This window comes from Narcine bancroftii, chromosome 2, assembly GCF_036971445.1.
Source record: "Narcine bancroftii isolate sNarBan1 chromosome 2, sNarBan1.hap1, whole genome shotgun sequence".
NCBI lineage: Eukaryota > Metazoa > Chordata > Chondrichthyes > Torpediniformes > Narcinidae > Narcine > Narcine bancroftii.
The window spans coordinates 345,951,462-345,978,569 of record NC_091470.1 but is presented as its reverse complement, the minus strand read 5'-3'; the positions used below and the strand labels follow the sequence as shown (position 1 = coordinate 345,978,569).

At 37.7% G+C, this 27,108-nt stretch overlaps 1 protein-coding gene across 1 annotated transcript in view; it reads left to right on the top strand.

The window, feature by feature from the left end:
• The window catches only part of LOC138755742 (collagen alpha-1(XXII) chain-like), a 106,557-nt gene that overhangs the window by 66,985 nt on the left and 12,464 nt on the right, over positions 1–27,108 (top strand). The window contains exons 22-34 of the mRNA XM_069922248.1: positions 2,210–2,263; positions 5,201–5,254; positions 6,387–6,440; positions 6,696–6,749; positions 9,796–9,840; positions 10,915–10,968; positions 13,588–13,641; positions 18,732–18,785; positions 19,878–19,949; positions 22,865–22,900; positions 23,034–23,078; positions 25,439–25,618; positions 26,264–26,330. Coding sequence (XP_069778349.1) covers positions 2,210–2,263; positions 5,201–5,254; positions 6,387–6,440; positions 6,696–6,749; positions 9,796–9,840; positions 10,915–10,968; positions 13,588–13,641; positions 18,732–18,785; positions 19,878–19,949; positions 22,865–22,900; positions 23,034–23,078; positions 25,439–25,618; positions 26,264–26,330 — 823 coding nt within the window. The remainder of the gene's footprint in view (positions 1–2,209; positions 2,264–5,200; positions 5,255–6,386; positions 6,441–6,695; positions 6,750–9,795; positions 9,841–10,914; positions 10,969–13,587; positions 13,642–18,731; positions 18,786–19,877; positions 19,950–22,864; positions 22,901–23,033; positions 23,079–25,438; positions 25,619–26,263; positions 26,331–27,108) is intronic.

The following is a 27,108-nucleotide window of genomic DNA, read 5'->3' as shown; positions in this document are numbered from 1 at the left end:
GATGTGGATTTAAGGATATGAGTGTGACTTACTCAAATTATTCCAGGCATTTGGAATCAAAGTTACTTCTGAAGGTTGAATACAACAGGATCTTCACCCCATTTAGTATGTACAAAACTACTTATTTCACCTAGACCTGCACCTGGACCATAGCCCTCCATACCCCTCCCATGTACATAACTATCCATGCTTCTCTGAAATCAATGGTTTTCAAACTCCCCCCCCCCCAAAAAAAAACCCTCCCATTCCACCTTAAGCAATCACTATGCCTTAGGTACTCTTTAATTAGTAAGGGATTGTATAAGGTGGTATGTGAGTAGAAAGAAAAAGTTTTGAAAACCACTGTTTTAATTGTACCTAACTGACTCGTTATGTGCACAGTATCATAACTTGAATGGAAATGGGCCAATAATAGCAGGCTAAAGCAATTTTGTGTAATATAACACTTTTTTTTTACATGATAATAAATTGTAAATTGAATCTCGATTGCAAACCCAGTCTGCTAATGCTGTAATTGCACTAAGTTAACCACTACACTGGCCCTGCCATCTGCTTCTATTCCTAACCATTTTATTCCTGAACCTAACCTATTCCTAACCATTTTATTCCTGAACCTAACCTATTCAACATTTCCCTATAACTCAACTCATCAAGTCCCAGCCATATCCTTGGAGGATTTTTGTGCCCTCTTTCAATCTTATTGATATCTTTCCTGTGGTTAGGTGACTAAAGCCGCATGATTTTAATTTGGATGCCTGCCAGCATTCTCTCATACCTTGATGGAAGGCTCAAGGCTGAAATGTTAATTTGACCAGCAGAGTTTCTTCAGCATGTTGTGTTTTTACTTCAACCATGATGTCTACAGATTTTCATGATTTACTATATAGTACTCCAAATGTGGCCTCACCAATGTCTAAGCAACTTCAACATAACATCCCATCTCCTGAATTCAGTACTTTGATTTATGAATACCACTATCTCTACATCCACTTTCAAGGAATTAAGAATCTGTATTACCAGATTATTCTGTTCTACTGAACTCCACAGTTCCTTAGTATTTACTGCATAAGACCTGGTTTGACCTCCAAATGTGCAACATCTCACACTTGTCTGAATTGGATTCCAACTGCCATTTAATGCCTATATTTCCATCTGGTCCAGATCTTTGAAAGGTTCCTTGTTAACCACTACACCCCTCTGAGTGACATATGCAAATTTACTGATTCATTTTACCACATTATCATCCAGATCATTCATATAACTGACATTTTCAAAAGGGGTTGAGGCATTCATGCCTGCAGAGCACATCATCAGTCGCTACCCACTTTGGGTATAGCAAAATATGGGGCAACACGGTTAACATAGTGGTTAGCGCAACACCTTTACAGCGCCAGGGATTGGGACGGGGGTTTGAAACCCACGTTGTCTGTAAATATTTTGTACGTTCTCCCTGTGCCTGTGTGGGATTTCCCTGGGGGCTCTGGTTTTCTCCCACCATTCAAACCATATCAGGGGTGTAGGTTAATTGGATGCGAATTGGGCGGCATAGACCAGTAGGCCAAAAGGCCCTGTTGCTGTGGTTATATGTCTCAATTTAAAAAAAAATTAATGGGACCATGATACTCCTGTGGTGGAAATCGCTGAAAGGTTGGAAGGGATTAATGCAATTTTTTAAATAATCTGAAAGAGTAAACAACAGTAGTCACCAAATTGGAAGAACAAACATTGCCAATGCCAAATCAAGCTGAAAACTGCAAATACTGAAAATAAAAGCAGAAAATGCTACAATTACTCTGCAGTTCATGGAGTCCCTTCATACAATAGAATAGCAATTTTTATTAGAATTTAATTGGGCCTAATGAAGGTAAAATTGACAGAATTGCCATTGTAATATCATGACCACTCTAAATATCAGGAATGTAATGACTTTCATCTGAACCTGTTTTCTATATGTTCTTGACAACCGCACTGTGTTCACAAAGAGTTATCTGGTGTCATTATAGCAGATTTTTAGGTCTATTATGAATATAGACTGCTCTGCATTTTAATGAAATGCCATCTGCCAGACTCAGAGCCTTCTTTGTGAAATATGACTATCAATACTTTACAAACATTAAAATAATGGGACAACACATCAACCTTTATTTCATTCAGCAATTTTACAGATAGCATTAGGGCATGGACTAAGCCCATGTTCTACTTCTTTCAGGGAGCTGATGGCATACCTGGGTCTCCTGGTGCACCTGGTCTACGTGGAGAGAAGGTAAAATAAAGCTTCAAGAAGATATCAAGGAAGTTTGAAAGAAATATTATGCATTAGTTACTGCTCCAAATAAAGGGATGAGTTATTAGGTATTGAAGGATGGTGTAATGGTGTTCATGTTCCAATTTCATCCAATTCAGGGGTTATCAAGATGATCAATTACCATGACAAATGCCACATTAACCAAACTATTCCAATTGCAATTCTTTCAAGAAAGACTAATTTACCAGTAACAAAGTCACTCATGCTCTGCTTGGATTTTCCCATGTTCACTTTGCTCCAGACCTCAATGGATCAAATAGTTGAATTCCAGAAGTGACTGCCTCTAACATCATGAAATTATTTAACCAAGTGAGACATCAAGAAGCTCTTATAAAATTGGTCAATACACGTCATGGAAAATCTAAAGCTCTCCTATGTTTGAAGTGAATAGTGGCTGAATGGAGCACTAACATGCACCAAATGGTGCATTCAATGTCACCAAAACCATGGAGCTGATCGTAGATTTTAGGAATGGAAACCCAGAGGTGTATGATTCAGTGATCATTGGGGGCTCAGAGGTGGAGAGGATGAGCAAATTTAAATTCATGGGAGTCACTATCTCAGAGGACATTTCCTGGACCCAACATAATCATGTCATCATGAAGGAAGCATCTTAATATCTTGAGTTCCTCAGGAGTTTCTGAAGTTCAATGTGACATTGGAAACCTTAGCAATCTACAGATATCTGGTGGAAAGTGTGCTGACTGGCTGCTTCACTGCCTGGTGTTTGGGCAACAATGCCTCTGAGCAGAAAGCCTGGCAAAAGGTAGTGGACACAACCCAGTACATCACAGACAAAACTCTCTCCACCATTGAGAACACTGACACCGAAAGCTAAGGTCAGAAAACAGAAGCAATCATCAAGGATTCACACCACTCAGGACATACTCTGTTCTCACTACTGCTATCATGAAAGAGGAATAGGTACCACACTCATACCACCAGGTTCGGGTACAGTTCAAGTATCCCTCCACCATCATATTCATATACAACAGACTCAGAGAATCATTTAAAGCCTTTTACTTTGTACTTTATTTATTAGTGAATCTTTCTTTCCTGTATTGCATTATTGGACAGTCAGTTTGATTACGTTTATTTGTTTAGATTTCTTTCTTTTGATAGTTACCTTTTTTTCTTGAGTACAGTTTAAAGTTACAAATCAGTAGAAATTCTGTCTGGCCCACAGGAAAAAGAATCTCACGATTGTATGTGATGTCATGTGTATATACTCTAACGAATAATGTGAATTTTGAACTGCAGCAGGGTTTTTCTTCTTGTTCAACTGGAGTTAAGTATTGCTTTAATTTCTATCTGTGAGGCACCAATCAGCTTTGTACACATTGACTATGCCATTACTTGCACAAATGATGCTAGAATAATGACTGCTGTGCCCAATACAACATCACTGACGACAGTTTACACATCATTATTGTTGCATTTCAAGTGGCATTTAATAGCTTTTAAGCCGTTATTTGCATGAAAACACACCAGACACTCATGTAGGGCTGATAGTTCAGTTCATTTTTGTAAGACTGGATTTTACATATTTTAAACATTAGCACATATAGATGAATATAACCAAACACATAACTAATCAGATTTCAAATTTATTGTTGGAGTACATACATGACATCACATACTACCCTGAGATTCCTTTTTCCTGAAGGCATGGCAGAATTACCACTAATTGGTAGTGCAAAAAAATGAACTCTACACAGCATAAGCATGTAAACAGATAACAAATGTAAATAAACAAACTGTGTAGTTTAAGGGAGAACAAAAAATCAATGAAGTGCACAAGTGAGAGTCTTTAAATGAGTCTCTGATTGAGTTTGTCGCTGAGGAGTCTGATGGTGGAGGGGTAGCAGCTGTTCCTGAACCTTGTGGTGTGAGTCTTGTCGCACCATGCCTTTTTCCAAATGGCAGCAGTGAGAACTGAGCATGTGCTGGGTGGTGTGGGTCTTTGATGATCGCTGCTGCCCTCTGACATCAGTGTTCCCTGTAGATGTACTCAATAGCAGGGAGGGTTTTGCCTGCAATGTCCTGGGCTGTGTCCATACCTTTTGGAGTGCTTTACACTCAGGTGTATTGGTGTTCCCATACCAGACCATGATGCAGCCAGTCAGCACATTTTCCACCACATCTCAGTAGAAATTTATTGGGGTTTCTGGTGACATACCAAACCTTCGCATACTGCTGAAGATGTGCTTTCTTCACGATCCCATTTGTTTGTTTAGTCCAGGAAAGATCCTCTGAAATAGTGACCCCCAAGAACCTAAATTTTCTCACCATCTCCACCTCTGATTCTCCAATGATCACTGGATTATATACCTCTGGCTTTCTTTTCCTGAAGTCAACAATCAACTCCTTAGTTTTGGTGACATTGAGTGCAAGGTTATTGTTGGTGCACCATTCCGCCAAGTTTTCAAACTCCATCCTCTATACTGACTCATCCCCTTCCTTTAGACAACCCACTACTGTGGAATTGTTGGCAAATTTGTAGATGGTGTTATTATCCTACCGAGCTACACAGTCATAGGTGTAAAGTGAGTAGAGCAGGGGGTTAGGAACACAGTTCTGTGGTCCTCCGGTACTGATGGATATTGTAGCGGAAATGTTCTTGCCAATCTTCACTGATTGTGGTTTGGAGGTGATCCAATTACACTGTGAATTTTTAACTCCCAGGTCTTTGAGTTTGGTGATCAGTTTTGAGGGGATGATGGTGTTAAATGCCAAATTGTATTCGAGAAAGAACATCCTGATTTATGCATCTTTGCTGTCCAGGTGTTTCAGGGGTTTTTGTAGAGCCAGTGAGATGGCATCCGCCGTAGACCTATAATCAAACAACAAACAACCAAATACATTTATAATAGTTGAATTTATGGATATTTTCAGGGAAAGGAAGGTGCTCCAGGCATTCAAGGATCCCCAGGATTATTAGGACCACATGTAAGTCATCTAACTCTACATTCTATTTTGTTTCATTCCAACATTTAAATACAAAAACTGGATCACCGTGTAACACCTGAAGAACAGGGATTTTCTTTGGAGAAACTCATACTTTTTACACTGTAACTTCACCAAGTTTCACAGAAATCAATTTATGTGCTTACAGCATACTAAAATTACATTTTTGGAAAAGTTACAGTGGGAAAGTGGGAGATCTCTTTGAGTGCCAACATTTTGTCAGTGCTAGTATATCTTTAAAGAAATATTCTTACAAAGCAACAATGATATCAAACCATAGTATTGTATCTGGATGTAATAGTAAGTACTTAATATTGGACACTGCCTGCAGATCTAGTTTCACTGATCAAGTGAGGATATATTTGAATTAAAAGGAATGTAAGGCAGATTCACCAGATTAATTCTTGATTAAACAGACTAAGATTTTATAAATTGGCATTTAGAAGAATGAGAGATTATTGAAACATATACATTTTTCATGGTGGTTGATATTATCCATGGCTGGGGTATCTCAAATCAGGAGTCACAATCTCAGAATAAAGTGTTGGTCATTACAGAGATTATATTTTTTTTCCATATAGATGGGAAGGAATTTTTGGAATTCTTCACCAATTCCATTTAGGTCCTCATTCATTTTAGCCCTATTATTCTCTCTTTTCTCTTGTGTGCCTCCAATTTCCTGATTTATACTATGCTCTAACACTTTATGATCCTGTAGACATTTCCCACCTGTGAGTTCTGGGTGTTTATGACTCTCAGTTCCATCCAAACTGCTTCTGCTTGAATATCTTTTGATCTATGATTCATTCCATTTACTGCCTTTATCTTCTTTATTGTAAGTGCTACCATTCCTCCTTTTCCACTTTGTTGATCCAAAATGTTTTCCTGGAATATTTCATTTTCAACCTTGATCATTTCTCTGAACTCCACTGACATTCTGAGGCCAATCCTTCCTCGTGTGTGAAATAAAATTCTTTGTGTGACGTCTACACAGTGAGGATCCCTATTAAGGAATTAAAGTGCAAGGTGCTTTGGAAACTTTCTCCTTGCTAGAGACAAAGATTGCTGTTCCTTGGAATGGACAGAAATTAACAATCTTTCTTACAATGCATAGGGTCTTGCAGGAAAAGATGGGAGAGATGGGAAACCTGGACCTGCAGGGGAGCTGGTAAGAAACTAAACCCTTTATCCTATTTTATCCAGGAACAAACTACAAATGTAAAATTCCCTTATTCTCAAGGGGAAAGCAAAGTCATGCATATTCAACGAATTAAAATAAATTTCAGGTCATGGCTAAAATTTTAGAGTTAGAAATTGATGTTTGCTTCACTATTCTGTGTTATGCCTTATATAAACAAGAAATGTTTCAAAATATTTTGTCATAGAGCAACATTATTTAACAGCCTCTACTTCATTGTTTTAGGGCAGGCCAGGTAATCCTGGACCTCCTGGCAGGAATGGACTTCGAGGAATCCCAGTAAGTATAAAATTGTTCATGTCAATCAAGTTGTATCCTTATTTGTCGCTTTAAAGCCATCCTGCAAAGCAAGTGCCACAATAGAAAAACAAGTCAACATTCTCCAAGACTATGAAGAGCATAAGACAGAAGCATCCTGTCCAAACAGGCTGCTCCAGCCTTGGGCTTTAGCCATCACTGTATCCCCGCAGGACAATAAATATCTCAAAAATAAATGATTTCTCTTCCGTTAAAACTACAATTACACAAAACTACATTAAAATGTATAAGAAATAGTGCTACAGTACATGGATTTTCAAAGGCTAGGCAATGGGTACAGTAAAGGCATCATTTTTATTAGACTTTAGATGTTAAAAATGTCCGCTAGCTCAAATGAAGAAACCATTCACTCAGTCTGGAGAGTCCACTGCAAGCTACTGCTGCACTGCCATCTTTGGCCAGGTTTACCAGCATCTTCTGGACTCAAAATGTTGAATGTCTGCCAGCTTTAAGAGGAAACCACCACACAGTTTGCAGTCTCTCGAACACAAAGCCTCATCCCTGTCCACCATGAGCCCTGTGATCCTGGACAATGCATCCTCAGGACCTCCAAACTGGGCCCACAACTCCGCTGCTCCTGGATACTTCCAACTATGCTGTGCCATCTCCTCAACCACCGGCAACAGGTATTCCCAACACCAATGCTGAAGAATGAAGGCAATATCACCCTATCCAAGGCCTCAATCCCACTCAGCTGTCAAGGCCATAACTGAAGCTCCATTCTGCAACAGTCAAGTCTGAACAACTTCACAATCAATCCTTGGAGGTCTGGTTTTGCTCAGTGATTCCCATATTTCAGCACCCAATTCCCTGTGTTCCAACATCTATCCTCATCTGATCATAGATTATGCACAGTGCCTCCTTGGGGAGTTCTTGTAGCACCAGTTCAGAAAAGGCTGTTGCGGGCTGAACCTGCACCACCACATTGGATGTAATTTCTACTCCTGCAAAGTTATGGACCCAAGTTGCTAATTGTTCATGTTGAGGTCCATTAAGAATTGAGTAAAAACCTTCTTATTTTATTTGGACAAGCATGGAAATTTTAAGTTAATTTGTCACAGTATAAGTTGTACAGTGAGCAGGGTTCTTTTGTGAGCAGAATAACATGTTTTTTTCTATTTCAGGGTTCATGAATGTGTCTGATAGCTGTGAGGAAGAAATAATCTTTAAATCCATTAGTGAATGCTTTCATATTCTTGAGCCTTCTCTCTGATGGAAAGAGGGAGAAGAGAGTTTGTCCAGTATGTGATAGGTCCTTCAGTATGTTGGCGGGAGATGCAAGTGGTGACCATAGAAAGGAGGGAAGATTGCATTGCATTCTGATCTGCATTCAACACCCTCCGTACCTTCTTCTGATCATGAGCAGAGCAGCTCCCATAACATCCAGCAAGTATGCTTTTGACGGGACATCTGCAGAAGTTTTTGAGGGTCAAGGGTGGGATACCAAAAAAGTAGAAGTGTCAGTGTGCTTTCTTGCTGTCTCTTTGGAAAAGAGGACAGATTTCTACAGTGTATGGCCACTTCATATCGCCCTTGTGTGACTTTGTGAAATGATTGTGGAAGAAAATAGCCACTTTGCTGTCTCTTTGAAAAGAGGTCAGATTTACCATGTGCAATACAGATTCCAAAATCTCCATGCAAGAGAGAGAAAATTGTTCAAATGAAGAAACATTGCTCTGAAAACAACTCTGCAGAAGAAATTTGTGAGTTTTAAAGAAGTCTAGTGACTTGATGTTGCAAAATACTTCATTATTGCTTTTGAGCAACAATTTGAAGAAATCTGATGCCTTACACTCCATAAGCACTTTTGAACAACAGTAAAGCCTTTGGGTTTCAACACAAAAGCTTTCTGAGACTGAACTTTAAAATCATCTCTCGAATCAAGTTTAAACTGGAATTGTTTGGGTTTTCTCTCTCACACTCATCACACACACACACGCACAAAGTGGGGTTAAGTTTAGAGTCAAGAAATATTATATTAATAATAATAAAAATTATTGTGTTAAAAAAACCATTGACTTGGTGAATTCCCATTGTTACTAATCTAGTACTGTACATAACAGAAACCCAGTCCACAACTGTGTTGTTGTCAGTGAAATTGAAGCTGGAGTTGGTGAGGTATTTAACAATATACTCATGGGTATAGAGGGAAGCTGCATGGAGGTAGGGGCCTAAGTACAAATTCCAAGGAGTGCCGGTGTTTTGTGGTCATGAAGGGGATGTTGTTAACCATTTTCATTGTTACATTTGTTAGAAGTCAAGAATCCAGTTGCAGAGCTGGCTGCTGAGGCCTAGGTCCTGAAGCTTTGGAATGACTTTGCTTGGGACTATGGTATTTAAGGTGGAGCTGTGGTTTATAAACAGTAGTCGAAAATACAAACCCTTGGCATCCACATGTTCCAGGACTATGTCAAGGAGATGGTGTTTCCCAAGGATCAGCTTGGATAGTAGGCAAATTTAAGTTGGTAAAGGCTGGCTGGTAGGCTAGAGCTGATGTGAGCCTTGACCAGCCTCTCAATTCACTTGGTATCAGAGCCACCAATCACCGCTTATTGTGCTTTTATTCAGTACTGCTGTGATGGTGGCCTTCTTGAAGCAAGTGGGAACTGCAGCCTATTGATGGGAGAGATTAAAGTTGTCTCTTTTTACATCCACCAGTTGATCTGCACGGTCTCTTAAGACACACTCTGGGACTCCATCTCAGCCACTCACTTACCATGGGTTCATGCGGCAGTAGGCCATCCTGATTTCAATGGCATTGACCATTCAGCAACAACATTGTAGTAGTTGATGAAGATATCAACCCCCTGCTTTTTAAAGCAAAATAAAATTGTCTGAAATCATCATATTTTCTGCAATGATGTAAATTACAGGTATATATGCAAGGAATGTCAACATGTACTTGGAGCCACCCTTGCCATGGCACAAAGACAGTTTCATACAGTGCATGATTTTAACAATCACAAATATTTATCTGATTTGTTGATTCTGAACCTCTTTTACACAGGGTTTTAAAGGTCTTAGAGGTGCAGATGGTTCAATTGGTCCCAGAGTAAGTATATAATAAGTATAAAACAAAATTGACAGTTAAGCTATAGGGAACCAGGAAATTGTGATTACATTACTTCAAAAAACTCTTGTTTCATACTCAGAACAGCCATTTAAGTGAAAATGATGTACTTGCAGGGAAAATTGAACCCAAGGTTTTTATTCTTCAGCCAGCAAATTGATCTTAAGAAAGTTTTTAACACTATATCATTTCTCAGGCCTAAGATCAAAAACAATGGGAAAATAGCAGGTAAAATTATTTGGAAAAAGCAAGATATGGTCGATACTGATAATTTGACACAAAATTCAAAAGCAATAGAAATACTTAGCAGATTAGATGACCTCTGTGACAAAGTAACCAGAGGTGACATTTCAAATTAAGATTCTTCCTTAAGATGGACTGACAAATGATCAACAAATTAAAAAGAATGAGTATACATCAGTAGATATCTAATTATAAAAATGTCAGAAATTTCAATATTAATGCCATCATGCTTATTTAAAGAAAGAAAATTGGTCTATATTTGTGAACACAACAAACTGGGATTCACTGCAATGATAAGAATCAATGCAAAAAATAATCAATTTTTTTAAAATGTTCAATCGCTGGATGGAGAAGTAGGAGATCCGGTACAGTTATCTAATTAAAAGAATGTAATCTGGCAGAGTGAAACTTGAATTATCACTTGTAAAACATGTGGGATCTGGTCCCTCAGGAGAAGAACATGAGAAGGTGCCCTATGAATGTTTAACATGACTTTATTTCTAATATTTTTGTTCTCAGCCCAAGCATAAAGATCATAACAGGAGTTTGAGTGTTTTTGCCATTCCAGTGCTGTGGAAATACATTCAATACAAAATCAATTCAAAGTGATTTGTTAGATATTATTTGTCAATGGCTCTAATATTTCTGACTTGGAACCTGATTTTGACATAGAAAATTGTTCATCTACTTTGAGTGAAAATCTTTGTCAAAATCAGTACAAAACTTTTGGAGCCAAAATGTTGTTGTGCTAAGTTAAAAAAAATTAAGATGTTGTACAAGTTATTTAAAACGTGTTTGATTTCTTTTCTATAGGGAGAAAGGGGTATAGTTGGACCTCCAGGCCCACCAGGATCTCCTGGGAAGGATGTAAGATTTCAAACATAATTTGAATTTTCATTAATTGTATTAAAGATGTGTTGGTATGTAATATTTTAAATATGGCGTTAAACAAGAAAATCTGCAAAGGCTGAGGTCAAGTGCATCACACAACTGTGCTGGAGAGACTCAGCAGGACACGCAGCATCCACAGGAAATAAAGGGTCCCAGGCCTGAAACATTTATCCTTTGTTTTAAGAATGTTACATGACCTGCTGAGTTTCTCCAGCATATTTGTGCATTATACTTCAAACATAGCCTTTTGAGAACTTGACTGCAATCTGTGCACCATGGTTATGTAGACTCTATTTCAAGTATATAATTAATAATTTTCCAAAACATAGTTTAATCATACATTGGTGCTATGATACCGCACTGATCAACCTGAGGAGACTACAGTCCCACACCAAGTCATTGGAACAACTCATTCGAGACCTTCTCTTCACTGATGATGCTTCCCTTGTTGCCTATAAAGAAACAGTCTAGCAGTGTATAACATCCTGTTTTATGAAGGCTGCCGAGCTCTTCAGACTGGCAGTCAGCTTCAAGAAGACAAAAGTCCTCCATCAGCCCACACCTCAGGAAGAGTACCACCCTCCCCGCGTTACTATCAATGAAACTGAGCTGAAGGGAGTCCACCAGTTCAGCTACCTGGGGTGCACCATCTTGTCAGATGCCAAGGTCGATAAAGAAGTTGACAACAACTGGCAAAGAAAAACAGCGGATTCAGCAGGCTGTACAAAAGATTCTGGAACAACAAGCATATGAGGAAAGGCACAAAGATCAGTGTGTACAGAGCTGTTGTACTGACCACCCTTCTGTATGGCTCCAAATCGTGGGTCACCTCCCATCACCATCAGCGGTGCCTCCACACCATCCTCAAAATCAACTTGAGTGACTGTCACCAACATTGAAGTCCTCGAACAGGTGGAGGTTATCAGCATCGAGACTGTGCTGTTGAAGATGCAGCTACGCTGGCCGGGCCTAGGATGAAGGATCATCGCCTGCCCAAGACTGTGCTGCAGGGTGAATTCTCCACTGGCCACTGTTACAGAGGGGCACCATAAAATAGGCACAGGGCTTTCTGAAGAAATCCCTTGGCGCCTGTCGCATTGACCATCGCCTATGCTCACAGCCTCCGATTGTGTGACATTCACCAGTCTGTCTCCTCCTCCAAAAACACACTCAGGGCTGGCCTTGAGGACAAAAGGAGATGGAAGAAGAACCTTGACATAGCAGCACCAAACCCAGGACAGGATTTTCCTTGCAGCTGCTGCAGCCGGGCAAGTTTGTCCCATATTGGCCTCATTAGCCATCAGCAAGCCTGCGTCAGACGTGGACAGCCCCTTTCCTAAATGTTCGTTCACAAAGCCAAGCCATGACTACTGAGAGATCCAATCTTTCAGGATAATGAACTTGGAAAATGGCATGCAAATCGACAAACTTTGAAGAGGAAGACACAGTTGGACCTCTTGTGTTGAAGCATAATTTAGCACGTGTCAGATAAAGAGGGGCTATCACAGTACATGAGAAAATAGGCAGAATGGCCCCTCCGTTCTTCAAGTCTGCCTGTTATTCACTATGACAATGGATGATCTATTCCAGGCCTCAGCTCCTTTTCTGTGTCAGTCGCTCACAGACCTCAATACCCAGTACTTTGTTCAGATTCAAATCTCTGTAAATCTCCTCAATGATCTAGCCTCCACAACACACTGGGCCTAATGAATTCCAGTAGAAAAGCCTCCTATTACTCTTTTTTGATTTTCTGAAAGAAGATGCAGAATATTTTTATTCTAGCCTTTCTCTATCTCTGCAGCAGTCTTCACACCTATTGAGACATTTGCTGATTCTCCGGTGTCATCTCTTTACATCGCCCATTTCCTTACACTTCAAGGTGTGCTGTGGCTTCATTTACCTTCAAAAACATTTGCAGTTTCTGAGAAAAACATGATCAACCATAGTGGTGGATATTTGTTAAAGACTTCAGAAAGCTTTTGTTAAGAACTTTCAAAACAGAATAAAGCAGTTGGCATCTCCAATGGCTTGTTCTTTTGAATTACATTAATTTTATGGAGCACTTTCTTCTTTGGCTTGGCTTCGCGGACGAAGATTTATGGAGGGGTAATGTCCACGTCAGCTGCAGGCTCGTTTGTGGCTGACAAGTCCGATGCGGGACAGGCAGACACGGTTGCAAGGGAAAATTGGTTGGTTGGGGTTGGGTGTTGCGTTTTTCCTCCTTTGTCTTTTGTCTTTTATGGAGCACTAGTAAATCTTACAAGCTCAAGTCAAACCTCAAAGTCCAAATCCATTTTTTAAGTGGAAGAATGACCATGATCAATGAGCCAAGTTGGCACCGTACCACAGTAGAATGGCATGGGATCTAATTTCCCAATTCTGTGCAATGTTTCATGTACCAATTTAATCTAATCCAGATAAGACAAAATCTTTAAATTGGCTTTAAAAAGTTACAGTAGCTGGACTACCTGGATCACAGAATAGCAATCTAAAGCATTATTACAAAAGCTGTTTTATCATTCTGTCATAATTTTATAATATGCTTAATGTTTTGATGGCATGTATTTTATAATGGAGCACTATTTATCTTTATAGGGTGCACAAGGACCTTTAGGACCTCAAGGTCCTCCTGGTTTAAGAGGTGATCAGGTAAGATATGAACATTCCTGGTGCTTATTACCTAAAATCTCAGAATTTCTTCTCTGTTTATACAGATTGAAGCTAACCAGCACATGAGACATGAAAGTGTCCATTGAAAATACTTTCATTTATGACAGGATAATTGATATTAAACATTACACTGTCTGCAGAAGTTTGAAAGCCTGCATATTCAAAAGAAGATTATTGAAGGAGTTTTCTGTCTTCCCACCCGCATCACCTTTTTAATGCTTAAAATTCTTGGATAGTTTACATCAAATACCTCTTTATCAGTTTGTCATTCATAAACTCATTGAAATTGCAGGTTGTGTCAGAAGCATATAATTTATTCAAACTTATAGTTATTTTCTCAGTGGTGAATATGTATGAAGCAGTTGAGTCAGTCAGCTCCACGTGTAAGTTTACGCTTTGATATAATTGATTTTATATAACTATTTAGAATGTATATTAGATTTTTTAAATTATGCAGCTGATGTCCTTGAGTCTTCTCATCAAAATATCTTGCCTGTTGACCATAACAATAGTCCTTGAATCATAGAGCCATACAGCATGGAAGCAGGCCAACCTGTGGGCATCCATCCATTGTTAATCCCATCTTCCAGCACTTGGCCCAGAGCATTCCAAACCTAGATGATACAACCACTTGTCCAGACACTTTTTAAATGCTCCCAGCAACTCTGCTTCCACCACTCTCTCAGACATTGTATTCTAGGCACAAATGTTAGGACATCATGATACAGCTGAACAGGTTGTTGATGAGACCAAATAGGGCTTGCAAAGAATGCCAACCTGTGTCACATGGATCCAGTGGGTTTCCTTCATGCTTATGGCTATATGATTATTCTCACCACTATCTAGAATTAAAAGGTCCCCCTCAGATCCCCTCAAGATCCATTTGTGGCTACAGGAATTGCAGTGGGACATGATGAAATAAACACACAAGGCGTTTCTTCAGTGAATCAAATAAATTTACTGTTCAGAATGTGTGCAAACTTTTAAAAGTCCAAATATGCGCCATCATGCATTGACGTCACATAGACGGTTCATTGCCTTCTGGGTGTTGTAGTGCCACCATAGCGTTCCTACACGGCAACCTCCCCCCAAGAATTGGCAGAAAAGCTTGTCTGTCTTTTAGATGGTCAACCTCTGTGAAGGACTGTTGGCTGCTGCAATGGGGAAGACTTGTCCACATAAGCTGGCTTAAGCCTATCAATAGTGAAAGACTCCAATGTGTAAAATACAGTTCGACCTAGTTTGTCTGAGTATCTTATAAGGTACTTCGTAAGGCATCTGGAAAGGTCAACCAAATGTTCCCCTATGGACAAAAACATATTTGCAATTTTTGAAGTCCTCTGATATGAAGGAAGAGTGTTCTCCATGCGAAGATGGTGGTTTAGGGGTCAATTTTCCTACGGTCTCCCTTAGCCTGGTCAACAGTTCCTTAGGATCATTGTTAGAGTTGGAATGGTAGGGGACAAACTCCCCTGATGAATCACCGCCCATTCTTCATTTGCAGGAACATCACAAGATCTCCATTTCCTCATTAATAATTCACCCATCCAGTAATATCCACAGGGCAGTTTCTTAATCTCCTCCTCATCCACATCCTTCTTCCTCAAGACAGTGAGATCAGAATCTGTCTTTTGCTGCTCAAGTAACTCTTTCCTTGACAAAGACAAAACCAGACTCTCAAATTTAACCTGTATTTTCTTGACTATTTCAGAAATACTGGGCAAATCTCTATCAACTGGATCTTTCTCTGTTCTCATATTCTTAAACAAAGATCTTGTCACAGCACATGCAGGATATATCTCACAATCTTTGTCAACCTCATCCTTACTTAGCTTATTTGTTAATCTCAACACTGATCCAACTTTATCCTCTGCCAAGTCATTCCCTAGTAAGAATGACACTCCTCACATGGGAAACTTTGAAATAATTCGCATTACAACTGGTCTTTTAACTAATTCTGAATTCAACACAACTTTATGCAGAGCTATTGATTCTACATCTCCACCAACACCTCTAATCAAAGTCATCTCTCCTGTGTCTGTCTTTTGATCAAGAGTCAAGACATTCTCCAACAACAATGACTGGGCAGCCCCAGTGACTCTGAGATTTTAAACTGGCACTTTGGAAATTCCTTTCTTTATTGAAATCAAGCCCTTTGAAAACATCTAAAACACCCGTATCAGGTATGAAACCTCTGTTTTCATTAAGTTCAACTCTCTGAATACAAGCTTCTGGAAATATCTCCTTTCTTTTTCAGCACTAAACCATTTGCCAGAACGTGACCAGGTTTCTTACAGTAACAACAGACAAATCCTAAAATTCTGTCCTTTCCCACTTTACCCTAATCTCTCTTAATATTCTGCCCAGTCTTAATTTCAGGCTTACTGGTCTGTACCACATTAACCTTCTGACCATCCACTAACCTAGCCATTTGTTGACATGTCCATCCAGGTATAATTTGATCTCATTGGGAACATACCTTTTAATTTCCTCAATTAATAATAATTCTCCTACCCTGTTGAAAAGATTATTTATTCCTTTTGAGGCACACCAACAGTCAAAACATAGATTTTTCAATTGCAAAATCCATACGAGATTGGTTCCATGCTTTCCCAAATACCTAAATTTTTCTCTATATGTTTCTGGAACCAACTCATAACCTTTTAATACTGCTTGTTTAATAGTCTCATTATTTGCAACTTGCTCTGCATTCAGAATATGCCAGTTGTGCTTTTCCCTTTATTATACTTTGGAGCATAAGGCCACTTTTATTTTGCCCAGCTTGAGCTCTGAGCAATCTTTACACAAAGCTGAAAATATGTATCAATATCCCACCCATTGAAAGGAGGAACTAAATTAACCATAAACATCTCTCCAGGAGTTTGAGCTTCAGTTCTCTTACCTCTCTCCATCTCAAATCAAACTCAGGTTCCTCCAACTCGTATTTCTGATTTCTTTCAGCTTCCTCCACTTCATGTTTAAGTTTGTGTTTCTGCATTTTGACTATCCATTTGTCTCTTTCTTCTTCCAGATCAATTTTGTTTTAATTGCAATTGCATCTGAACAGATTTATCCTTGGGAACATGTTCTAAGTCTTCCTCTTCAAATTTTCACTCACTTGTATAATATTTTTCACTATAATTCTCTGTATTTCTATTTTCTTCATAAAACTTTTGACTTCAGCCAGCTTTAATTCCCTAGCAATGACTATCAGTTCTTGTTTTTTCTCCCCCTCTGCAGGTCTGCAAGTGATGGTTGTTCCAAAAATTCTCTAATATTAATTCCTCCTGCTTTTCCTCACACGAGCTTTAAATTAGCTTGGAAAAGCATTTTACTAATAAATCAGAAAAACTCCCAAGGTTTAAGATCCCAAAACACCAAATATTTTAGTTCCAAAATTCCAAATATTTCAAATCGCAATGGACGAGCCCCCACTTGTTACAAGCCCTATGGACTTAAAAACTAGTAGCAACAGAAATTCACCAAGACGATGGCTATTTAAACAAATTATGGTTTTATATTCTTAATACAAAATAATAAGATCAATATTTAACTTATCACTATCAAGTTATTTAACCTAATCCACTCCTAATTCTAAGCACGTGTGTGTGTGTGTGTGTGTGTGTGTGTTCATTCAAGATGGTTCTTTTTCAGTGTTCAGTCCAAGTTCAGTGGTATCAGGAAGTTTTCAGTACTGTGCACAGAATTAAACAATCATTACATTCAACACACTCTGGTGTTTTAACTTAAGTTGTTACCAGTCAGGAGAGCCTTTGGTTGGTTCAAAGAGATGTTCTTTGTTCATTGGACACACAAATTGATTTCCTTCAGTCAGCAACCAAAGTGTCTTTCCAAAGAAACGTGCCTTCTTCCAGGTTACCACAAAGATTTTTTTTCTTTTCCCCTACTTCAGGAGAAACACTAACCAGCCAATACAGTGATTTCAAACAGGCTGAACTTGGAACTCAAAACCCGTCTTGAAATGGGATCTTTAGTATGCTTTCCACTTTGCAGTCTTTCCCTGACTGCTGCAGTTTTTATCTCTGTCTCTCTCTGTCCTTTTTGTTTCAGTTTGTCTTTGTTTCTGTAATGTCATGTTTGCTTGTGAAAAGTGACCTAAACTACCTAATCTTATTCACCCTTTTTAAACATATATTTTGTTAACTTATTCCGTTACAGTATCCATATCCTCTAAATTCATTTACCTTCCTCTGTAACCTACAAATATAATTTGCATTAAAAAATAATCTTTTGGCTTCTTAGTGCTTTTGAAACACTTGGGATCTACCCTTGTGACTTCAGGAGTTGCTCCACTTGCACCCACACCTCCTTCCTCACCACCATTCAGGGACCCAAACATTCCTTCCAAATGAAGCAACATTTCATTTGTAAATTTGCAGGGGTCATCTACTGCATCCAGTGCTCCCCTTGTGGTCTCCTCTACATAGGGGAAACTGGGCCTCAGCTCTGTCCACTACAGTAGCATGGATCACCCAGTGGTCACCCATTTCAATTCCCCATCCTCTTCCCTTGCCAAAATGTCTGACTATGGTCTCGTGCACTGCCAGACTAAGCCCACCCGTAAACTGGAGAAAAAACACCTCATCTTCTAATTGGGCACCATCCAACCCGATGGCATTATTTCGTTAACCCCACCACCCCCATTTCTTCCCCCGTCATCTCTCCGTTTCCTGTCTTTTTTCGCAAAAATAATAAATTATTTTACCTTGTCCCTTAGCATATCCAATTAACACCTTTTGTTGGTCTATTTCCTCCCTCCATTAGTTGCATTCTGAGACTTCCTGTTTCTGGCTTATTCTGCTTCTTCTTTGAAGAAGGGCTCGGGCCCACCACATCGCCAATATATATTTGTCTCCTATAGATATTGAAAAGACTGGCTGAGTTCCTTCCTGCAGACATTTGTGTTTTGCTTGGTGAATCTTGTGTACCTTTCTTGGCAGCAGGATTTTGCTGCATCTGGTACATTCCACTTATTTATTAAAGTCTCATTGAGTCAATAGAATTGAGTTGATGACACTGCCTTCATTAAACAAGACATTTATTTTCAGGGTAAAAGTGGCCCTCCTGGACGTGAAGGAATTCCTGGTGATCCAGGTCTGCCGGTAAGTCCCATGGTTAATTACCAATAAATATTAAATGTACAGAAGCAAACATCAAAACATTTGTGTTGGGGGGTGCGGTAGAGGGAGTGGAACTGGGATTGATGGCAGTTGAATACTCAAAATTGCAAAATTTAAGAGATGCAATAATTAATCAAGTTTACAAAAATTAAACTGAAAAGCTACTCAAAAAGATTTGTAATATAACTCTGCCAAAAACATTATTCAAAATAGTGAATATTTGTATATTAGGAATGGTCAATATGTCAATTTGCATGCATTTATATAATTACTTTATTTTGAACATTATTATTTTTAATTTAATGTCAGCTCATGAATGCCAGAATTTGATGCCGGTTTAATTTCCAGTTTACATTCTGTCGGATGTATTGATTTGCAAGTTGACTGATTGTTGTTGATGGCTGTATCATTGGACATCTTGCCTGGATTTCAGAATCTAGATTACAACGAAAGATTGAGTAGATTAGGTCTTTATTCATTGGAGTGTAGAAGGTTGAGGGGGAATTTGATAGAGTAGATGTGAATAGGCTCTTTCCCTTGAAGGTAGGTGAGATTCAAATAAGAGGTCACGAGTTAAAAGTTAGGGGGAAAAAGTTTAGAAGTAACATGAGAGGGAACTTCTTCACTCAGAGAGAAGGAATGACCTTCTGGAAGATGTGATCATAGCAAAGTCAATTTTGTCATTTAAGGAAAAGTTGGATATGTCTATGGTTGGGAGGGGATTGAAGTGTTATGGGCAAAGTGCGGGCAGGTGGGACTAGAGGAGATTACTTAGATCAGTATGAACTAGAGGGGCCGAGATAGCCTGTTTCTGTACTGTAGTTGTAATATGATTATATATGGTTAAAGCAAATATTTTGTAAGCTTGCAGTGAGGAATCTTTCAGAATTAGTGTCTTATCATTACTCATGCTGTTAAGCAGGGTAATATGTGGATAATTAACTTTCTTCACAAAGAACTGTGTTCACTAAAACTAAAAATTAGTCTTATATTGAGTAATTGACTTTTTGTTTTTAATCATATTTTAAAATTTTAAACCAGTCATATGTTATCTGAAATTATTTTGCATACTAGGGACCAAAAGGTTCAAAAGGAACAAATGGAGATCCAGGCTTTCCAGGGATTTTGGGATTACCCGGATCTCGTGTGAGTATCATTTCCCTTATTCCATTCTCAAAATGGACGAGCAATTCTTTGTCATTATTCAAGATCACAGCTGATCTCCTCCTTCAATACATTATCTTTTGATTTGCTTACTAAGCAGAAATCTCTTGCTTCGAATTAACATATAGATTGAGCTAACTCAGCTCACCATTGAAGATGAAGTGTTTCCTCCTTCTGTACTCTTAATTGTGATCACTGTAACACCCCCAAGTTCTAGAATCCTCAGCCAGGGGAATATTCTCTCTGCAAGCTCTGTTTGTAAGCTTCAGTGACATCTATCATTCTACTGACTCTGGAGAATATTACTCAATATCAACTCATCAAACAAACCTTCCATCCTCTGAATTATTCTAGAGAATCTTCCCAGCTCCCCACTCCCTTCCCCTCAAACAAGTATATCCGCATTTAGATAAGGAGGTGAACACCATATACCAATCTCCAGCTACAATCTCACCAAAATAAAAATACAATCGCAATGATACCTGTCACTCCATTTTCATAATAAAGGTCAAAATACTTTATTAACACTACTTTATCTCTCACAATTAAAATAATATTCTGCTTTTCTGTTTGGTGGACTCATTTGACTTTGTTCAATCATTCAAGCTGCTCTTTTTCCCTGCTTTATTATAACATTTACCTGCAAATTATATTGGGCCATTTCTCTCCTTTCATGCTTAAAGATTAAGATGACAATTGCTATCCTCCATTTGACAGAAACAACACCAGAAGATGACAACCAGAACATTCAATACAGTTACGTATTTAACATTGTGAATGCAGCCATGAGCCCCAACTTCTCCACTATTTTTAAATGAAACTGATCAGAGAGCCAAGGCTCTCTGGTATTTCTGCCATTATTTTTTTGTGTTCTCTGAATAAATAATAAAGAGTGTTGTTATGAGCCCAGATGACTTCAAATGCCAGCAGCAATAGAAATTAATCAAGACAAATGATTACTTAAACAAAAGTTTATATTAATTTTCTTTAAACATAATAAAAGGATCAATCTTTAACTTAACCAAACTTAACCCCCTTCTAATTCTAAGTGCACATGTATGTAAGTTTTCTGTTTCACTGTTCCAATCATTCATTTTTCACTTCTCCAAGTTCACTGGTATCAGGCAATTTTCATACTATGCACAAAATTTAACATTTATAATTTCCACCAGGCTCTGGTGCTTAAAGTTAAATGGTTACCGCTCAGGAAGGTTCTTGGTGGTTTCAGAGAAAAAATTGTTGCTCGTTGGACACACAAACTGATTTCTTCCAATTTCAGTGTCTTGCTGAAGAAACTTGCCCAATCATGGATTTTCCAAATGATAACCTCTTCTTCCAGGTCACTACAGAGTTTCTCTTGTTTCCATTATTTCAGGAGAAACACACTAGCCAACCATTTCCTCTTGTAAGGACTACAAGGGTTTTGAACAGGCTGAACTCAGAACTCATCTTCAAAATGGGGTTTTCAACAAGCCTGCCAGTTTGACATTTTGTAGTCTCAACTGCTGCTATAGAACAACTTCATTCTCTCTCCAAAAGAGAAGTCGCCTGTTTGTTTTTTACCTCTCTCTGCTTGTAAAAACCAAAAAATCCTCTCCCAAGGCTCCAAACCCAGTATCTGAGCCTGGACATGATCAACATTATGTTCCATTTGCACCTCCTTTTGAAGTCCTTTCCTAAGCATTTCCATTGTCTCTGCAAAGTCAATGGTAACACAATGTCTCACTTCAGCAAAGCTCTTGCATCTTAAATAAGATGTCTTTTGTGAAGTGTTACTCTGTGAAGTGTTACCTAAACGAAACCCTCTCAATCTATCTCTTTTAAAGACATATTTTACCCATAGCTATTCTAACAAATCATGTAACAGTCCAGAGAGAAGCAACGCAGATCCTATGTAAAATACTGGCCCAGTCTCAATTGAAATATTGAGTGAGATGAGGAAAATAGTTTCTACTTAGCATATATTTGGAATCTAGAATTCACTGAATGCAGATTTAATGGAGATTGGTTGCTTTGTGGTTTTCAAGAAGGAATAAGATAAATATATGCGTAGAAAATTATGCAAGGTTATGGAAAGATTGAATTGTTCTGGTAGAAAGCTCGCCAAAATATGATGAACCAAATTGCCGGCTTCTGTGCTGTTATCATTCTAAGCATTCTATATTTCTTCACCTGCAGTGGGCCAGTATTATCTTCAGTTTAGGATTCTGGAATGACTGCCCCCTTCACTTCAAAATTTGTTATGATCAGAATCATAATTTATTGTCATGGATGTCACAAAATGTGCTGTATGCGGGAGCATCACACCGCAAATATTTATATAAACCACATTACAAAATAAATAAAAATTGTGCAAGAAAATGAAAAAGACAAAATTAAGCTAATGTCTATGGTTCATTGTTCATTCAGAAATCTGAATTATTATAAAAACAAAGCAAGAAATATTGTCAAAATGATAATGGCAAGCTTGGCACTGTCATAAGGATAAAACAAGGAAGAAGTATGATTAACATAATGGTGATAAAATCAATAATAATATCTTGGATACCAATTTGTGAACAGAGAGAATTATAGGTTAGTATATCACATGTATGCATACATGAATTAAGGCCACTCAGCCTTCTAAATCTACTCGTTTCATTCCATGAAGAGCAAACAATCCTGAATATCTCACATTCTGCTGTTTCCCAGATGGGTGGCAGCAATGACATTTGCATGTTAACCCGTAGGAAATAAAACTGTGGCTTGGTTCCATGTCTTGCCTATTGACTGTCTGAATACATCTTAAATGTAGGTTTATCTTTGCTCTTTTTTCTGTTCTTCATTCAATTTCTCTTCATCCCAACACCTTTCCTGGACTATTATTATGTACAATAATTATTTACTTTCACAAACAGGGACTTCCAGGAGAAACAGGAGCTCCAGGCAAGATGGTAAGTAATGAGGATTGCGTTTACTTTTCACTTTTCTAAGAGAAGTCAACACTCATAGTTGTTATTTACCTTATACTGAGCTCAGTAACAGAGTGCACCTCTTTTTAATTTAGTGTTTTTCTTTTTTAAACAGGGATCTCCTGGCAAATCTGGGGAACGGGGGTCTAAAGGAGAAAGGGTAAGTGAGGTAGTTCTTACAATAAATGGTCTATTTTAAGTCTTTCTAAGTGTTTGTCAACCATACAAAATAATAGTATCTATCAAAGACATATCAAGTGAGACTGATCAATCGAAAAAAAGTCAAAGTGAAGGTACGGTGTTATTTTCATTCTGTAATCAAAGCCAGTTCCATAAAGAGCAAATATCATTATCAAGTTATTTGGTCTCTGTGACTCAGTATCATATTGCTTTATATACAGTATGTACTTCTCATTTTATCAACATACCATTCAGTTCAGTTTTAAAGGAAAAGTAGCTGTAGAGGCATGGCCAAAAATTTCAATAATTAAGTTTGAGAACATAAGTGAGAAAATTTGATTCAAAAGATTACTCACTATTTACAAAATTTATCACATTTTACTCCATTCAAATCAATGGAAAACTGCAGATTTAACAAAAGGCATGAACAACATTTTAACAATAAAATCTGTAGTTTCTGATCCCTGTCATGACACCCCCAGTAGTTTATCTCACTTGATAGGTAGAAGCTTAATTCATGCACCCAACACCATTAGAGATAGATAACAATACTCCAAAAGGCTATTTATTTGTTGTGACGTACACTGAATCAGGTCATGATAAAATATCTTATTAATGCACGTTTGATCTTATTCTTAATTCACTAAATGAATAATTGTAATTGAACTTACAAGCCATGAGGAAGAGAGCTGTGTTTTACAGAATGTGCAGTTGCACAATTGGTGACTATTTTTAACAGAGATCAGTTTTTTTTTAACATTTGTATTTTAAATTTCTTGTTTTCTTCTCTTCAAAAGAAAACAAGTGCAACACAGCCGCAGAACTTTGGAGGTACAGTTACCTCCTAAGTGTTGCATGTTAATAGCTTGTTGGCATAGCAGATTTTTTTTTAACCTTCCACCTAAATATGTTTCTGATTTCATAAGAAATTATGATCAGAGGGATCCTTCCAAACAATTTTATTACATTATTGTTTGACTATGAATTTATTGATCCTAACTTAAAGAGGCTGTTCTTAAATCAAGCAAATTATTACAAATAAGAGAAAGTTGAAAATCCAAAAGTAAATCAAGAATATTCATCTCAGAAATTTGCAGAAAATTAGGAATCTGAGATTGAACAAAATGTCTAAACATAAATATCTAAAAAATGTGTATATGATAAATTAAACTTTGCTATCAATTGTTCAAATGAAGAAAAACAACTGTGAATAAAAAGGTATTTGAAACATTTAATACCCAATCTGTGCCATCATTTAAAAACTGTCTCTTGCAAAAAAAAATGATTAGATATAATAGGACTAGCAAGGGAAAAATACTGAAATCCAAAAAAAAACTTCTAAATTTTGCCAATATTCTCTTTAATATTTTATTTATAATAATTTGCTTGATTTAAGAACAGCCTCTTTAGTTAGGATCAAGAGCCATTGAGAACAGGATTTGAATCTTTCATTTTCTGATGAGGTTTGGGATTCCATTTGTAAATTGATTAACACTAATCTCCCTTTGTGCATAACATTGTTTATGCAATTTAAAGTGGTCCATAGAGTACATTTATGTAAAGTAAAATTCACTCATTTTTATTCTCATATTAATCCTCTGTGTGACAAAAGTAAAATTGTGGATGCTTCCTTGGTTCACATATTTTGGTTTTGCCGTCTAGAAAAAATTCTGGAACGATATTTTTGACACACTATTTGTGATTCTGGTGGATAAATTGGAACCTTGCCCCTTAATTGCTCTGTTTGGATTATGTAATGATGATGATGTTTCATTGACTTCATCTCAAAACTGAATTTTATCTTTCACTTCATTGATAGTCAAACATGCAATATTGATCAAATGGAAGGGTAGCACTACACATACACAATGGTTAAGTATTATTTCCTGTTTAAGTTCGAAAAAAAATAGATATGCCATTAAAGATTCAAATATTAATTTCTTAAAGACATGGTGTCCTTTCATGGACCATTTAAGGTTTTGAAACTGATCTAAAGTTTGATGCTGTGTTGTTGGTTTTTGAGTTGTCATCACTTAATATCCACATGTTATGTTTTTTTCTAACCTTGCTAAATGGAAGGGGTTTTGACCAAATGTTTTTTTTTTCCTTCTTTGGCGATTGTATCCTAAAATATAAATGTATGGTTTAGTTTTGTATTATTGCAAATTTCAATAAAAATATTTTAAAAAGAAAGTCTATGAATTTATTGAATGGGTGCCTCTGGAATTAAAAGCACAAAGGAAGAAATTACCAAAAGTGCCAAAATAAGATCCTTTCAATTTAAAGATGTTTTTCCTCATAATATTACTGTTTTGTAATTATTTCCTTTCTTTTGGACAGGGTGAGCGAGGAATTAAAGGTGAAAAAGGAAGCCAGGGAGAGAAAGGTCGAGCTGGTGGTCCAGGCCTCCCAGGTATAAAAGGACACACTGGGATGATAGGTCCAGTGGGACCTCCTGGTGAACGAGGTCCATTTGGAACACCTGGCCAACCAGGTCCTCCTGGGTTACCCGGAGAAAGAGTAAGTGACTGAATAGTGATTATCTACCTGGTTACCAAACTCAGAGTTATCAATGTCAAGAAGTGATAAAAGTACTCAAGAGACTTCATTAAAATTTATGACACATTAGATCTGGCCCATTATGTGCCTATGGAAGTATACCAAAGTGGTGAAGAAACTCACCAAGTCATTGCAGCATCAATGGAAAACGATCGGTATTCGACATGTAATGTCGACTAACAAAACATGTTCTGTTAAGTATTATAACATGTAACATAACGTGTTATTGATGTGTAATGTCAATGAACAAAACATGTAAGTACTGAAGCTCTATATAACTAATTTTGTACAATGCCTTTGCACTTTTTCTAGACAGGAATTTGGAACTTCCTTTTCAGTCCTTATTTTCTATTTTAGTTGATAATTTTTAAAAATTAATCTTTAGTGTGATCAAACCTCCGGCAGAGAAATCCACACACTGAGAGGACGTGAGAGGAATTTAGATGTGTATCTTTTGGGACATTTTCTATTAATTTAATATTTATTGTCTCAGCTGCCGACAACCATTGTCAGCTGGCAAGAATCACAACAAGAGAATGGTTTTGTTTATCATCTGCTCATAGTGAATACTGACTCATACACGTATCTGTGTGTTGCTTTCCCTAGGGTGAACCACCATCAGCTGAACAATTGAGAAGACTTATCAGAGAAGAACTATCAAAACAGCTTGATGGTAGATTGTACTTCCTATTTCTACACTGTTCTGCACAGAATATAGATCTGTGCTTAATTCTACCCTAACATAGCCTAGAGCAGTGGTTTTCAAACTTTTCTTTCCACTCACATACCACCTTAAGCAATCCCTTACTAATCCCTTACCAATGGCATAGAGATTATTACTTAAAAGTGGTATGTGAGCGGAAAGAAAACATTTGAAAACCACTGGCCTGGAACAAGTTAAATCTTTTCTTCCTTGAATTATAGGAAATGTGTTTGGCAACTTTTTAGTGCAAAGTTGCTTAAAAAGTTGAATAAAAGAAACATCATTAAATTATGAATGTCTTAAGGCATGAAATGCAATAAATGCATGAATATTATTTATTTTTTATTGTAAAATCTACCTTCTCCCAATATTAAATTAAGTTCAGAGTAGTAATTTGAGTTTAGTTCCTCTTGTGTGTGTGTGAGAGAGAGAGAGAGAGAGAGAGAGAGAACAAATAAGTGACATCAGATGGTAACAGTGTCAAGCTTGGGCATTGAAACCCTTTTTCTATTACATTCTTCTAATGTTGCTTCTTAGACTTGATTACTTACAGAATCAAAATTTTGTAGCTACTGGAAATCTGAAACAAAGAGTGAAAATGATGGAAACATTATCATTAGAACTCCTTCACCATCTTTTTCACGTTAACCAATCTTTCTTGGTGTCCAACTGATCACATTCATTCCTTTTGTTATTTCCGCCCTTCCACCTCTGCAATGCCATACATGTTTGATTTCTAACTCCAGTT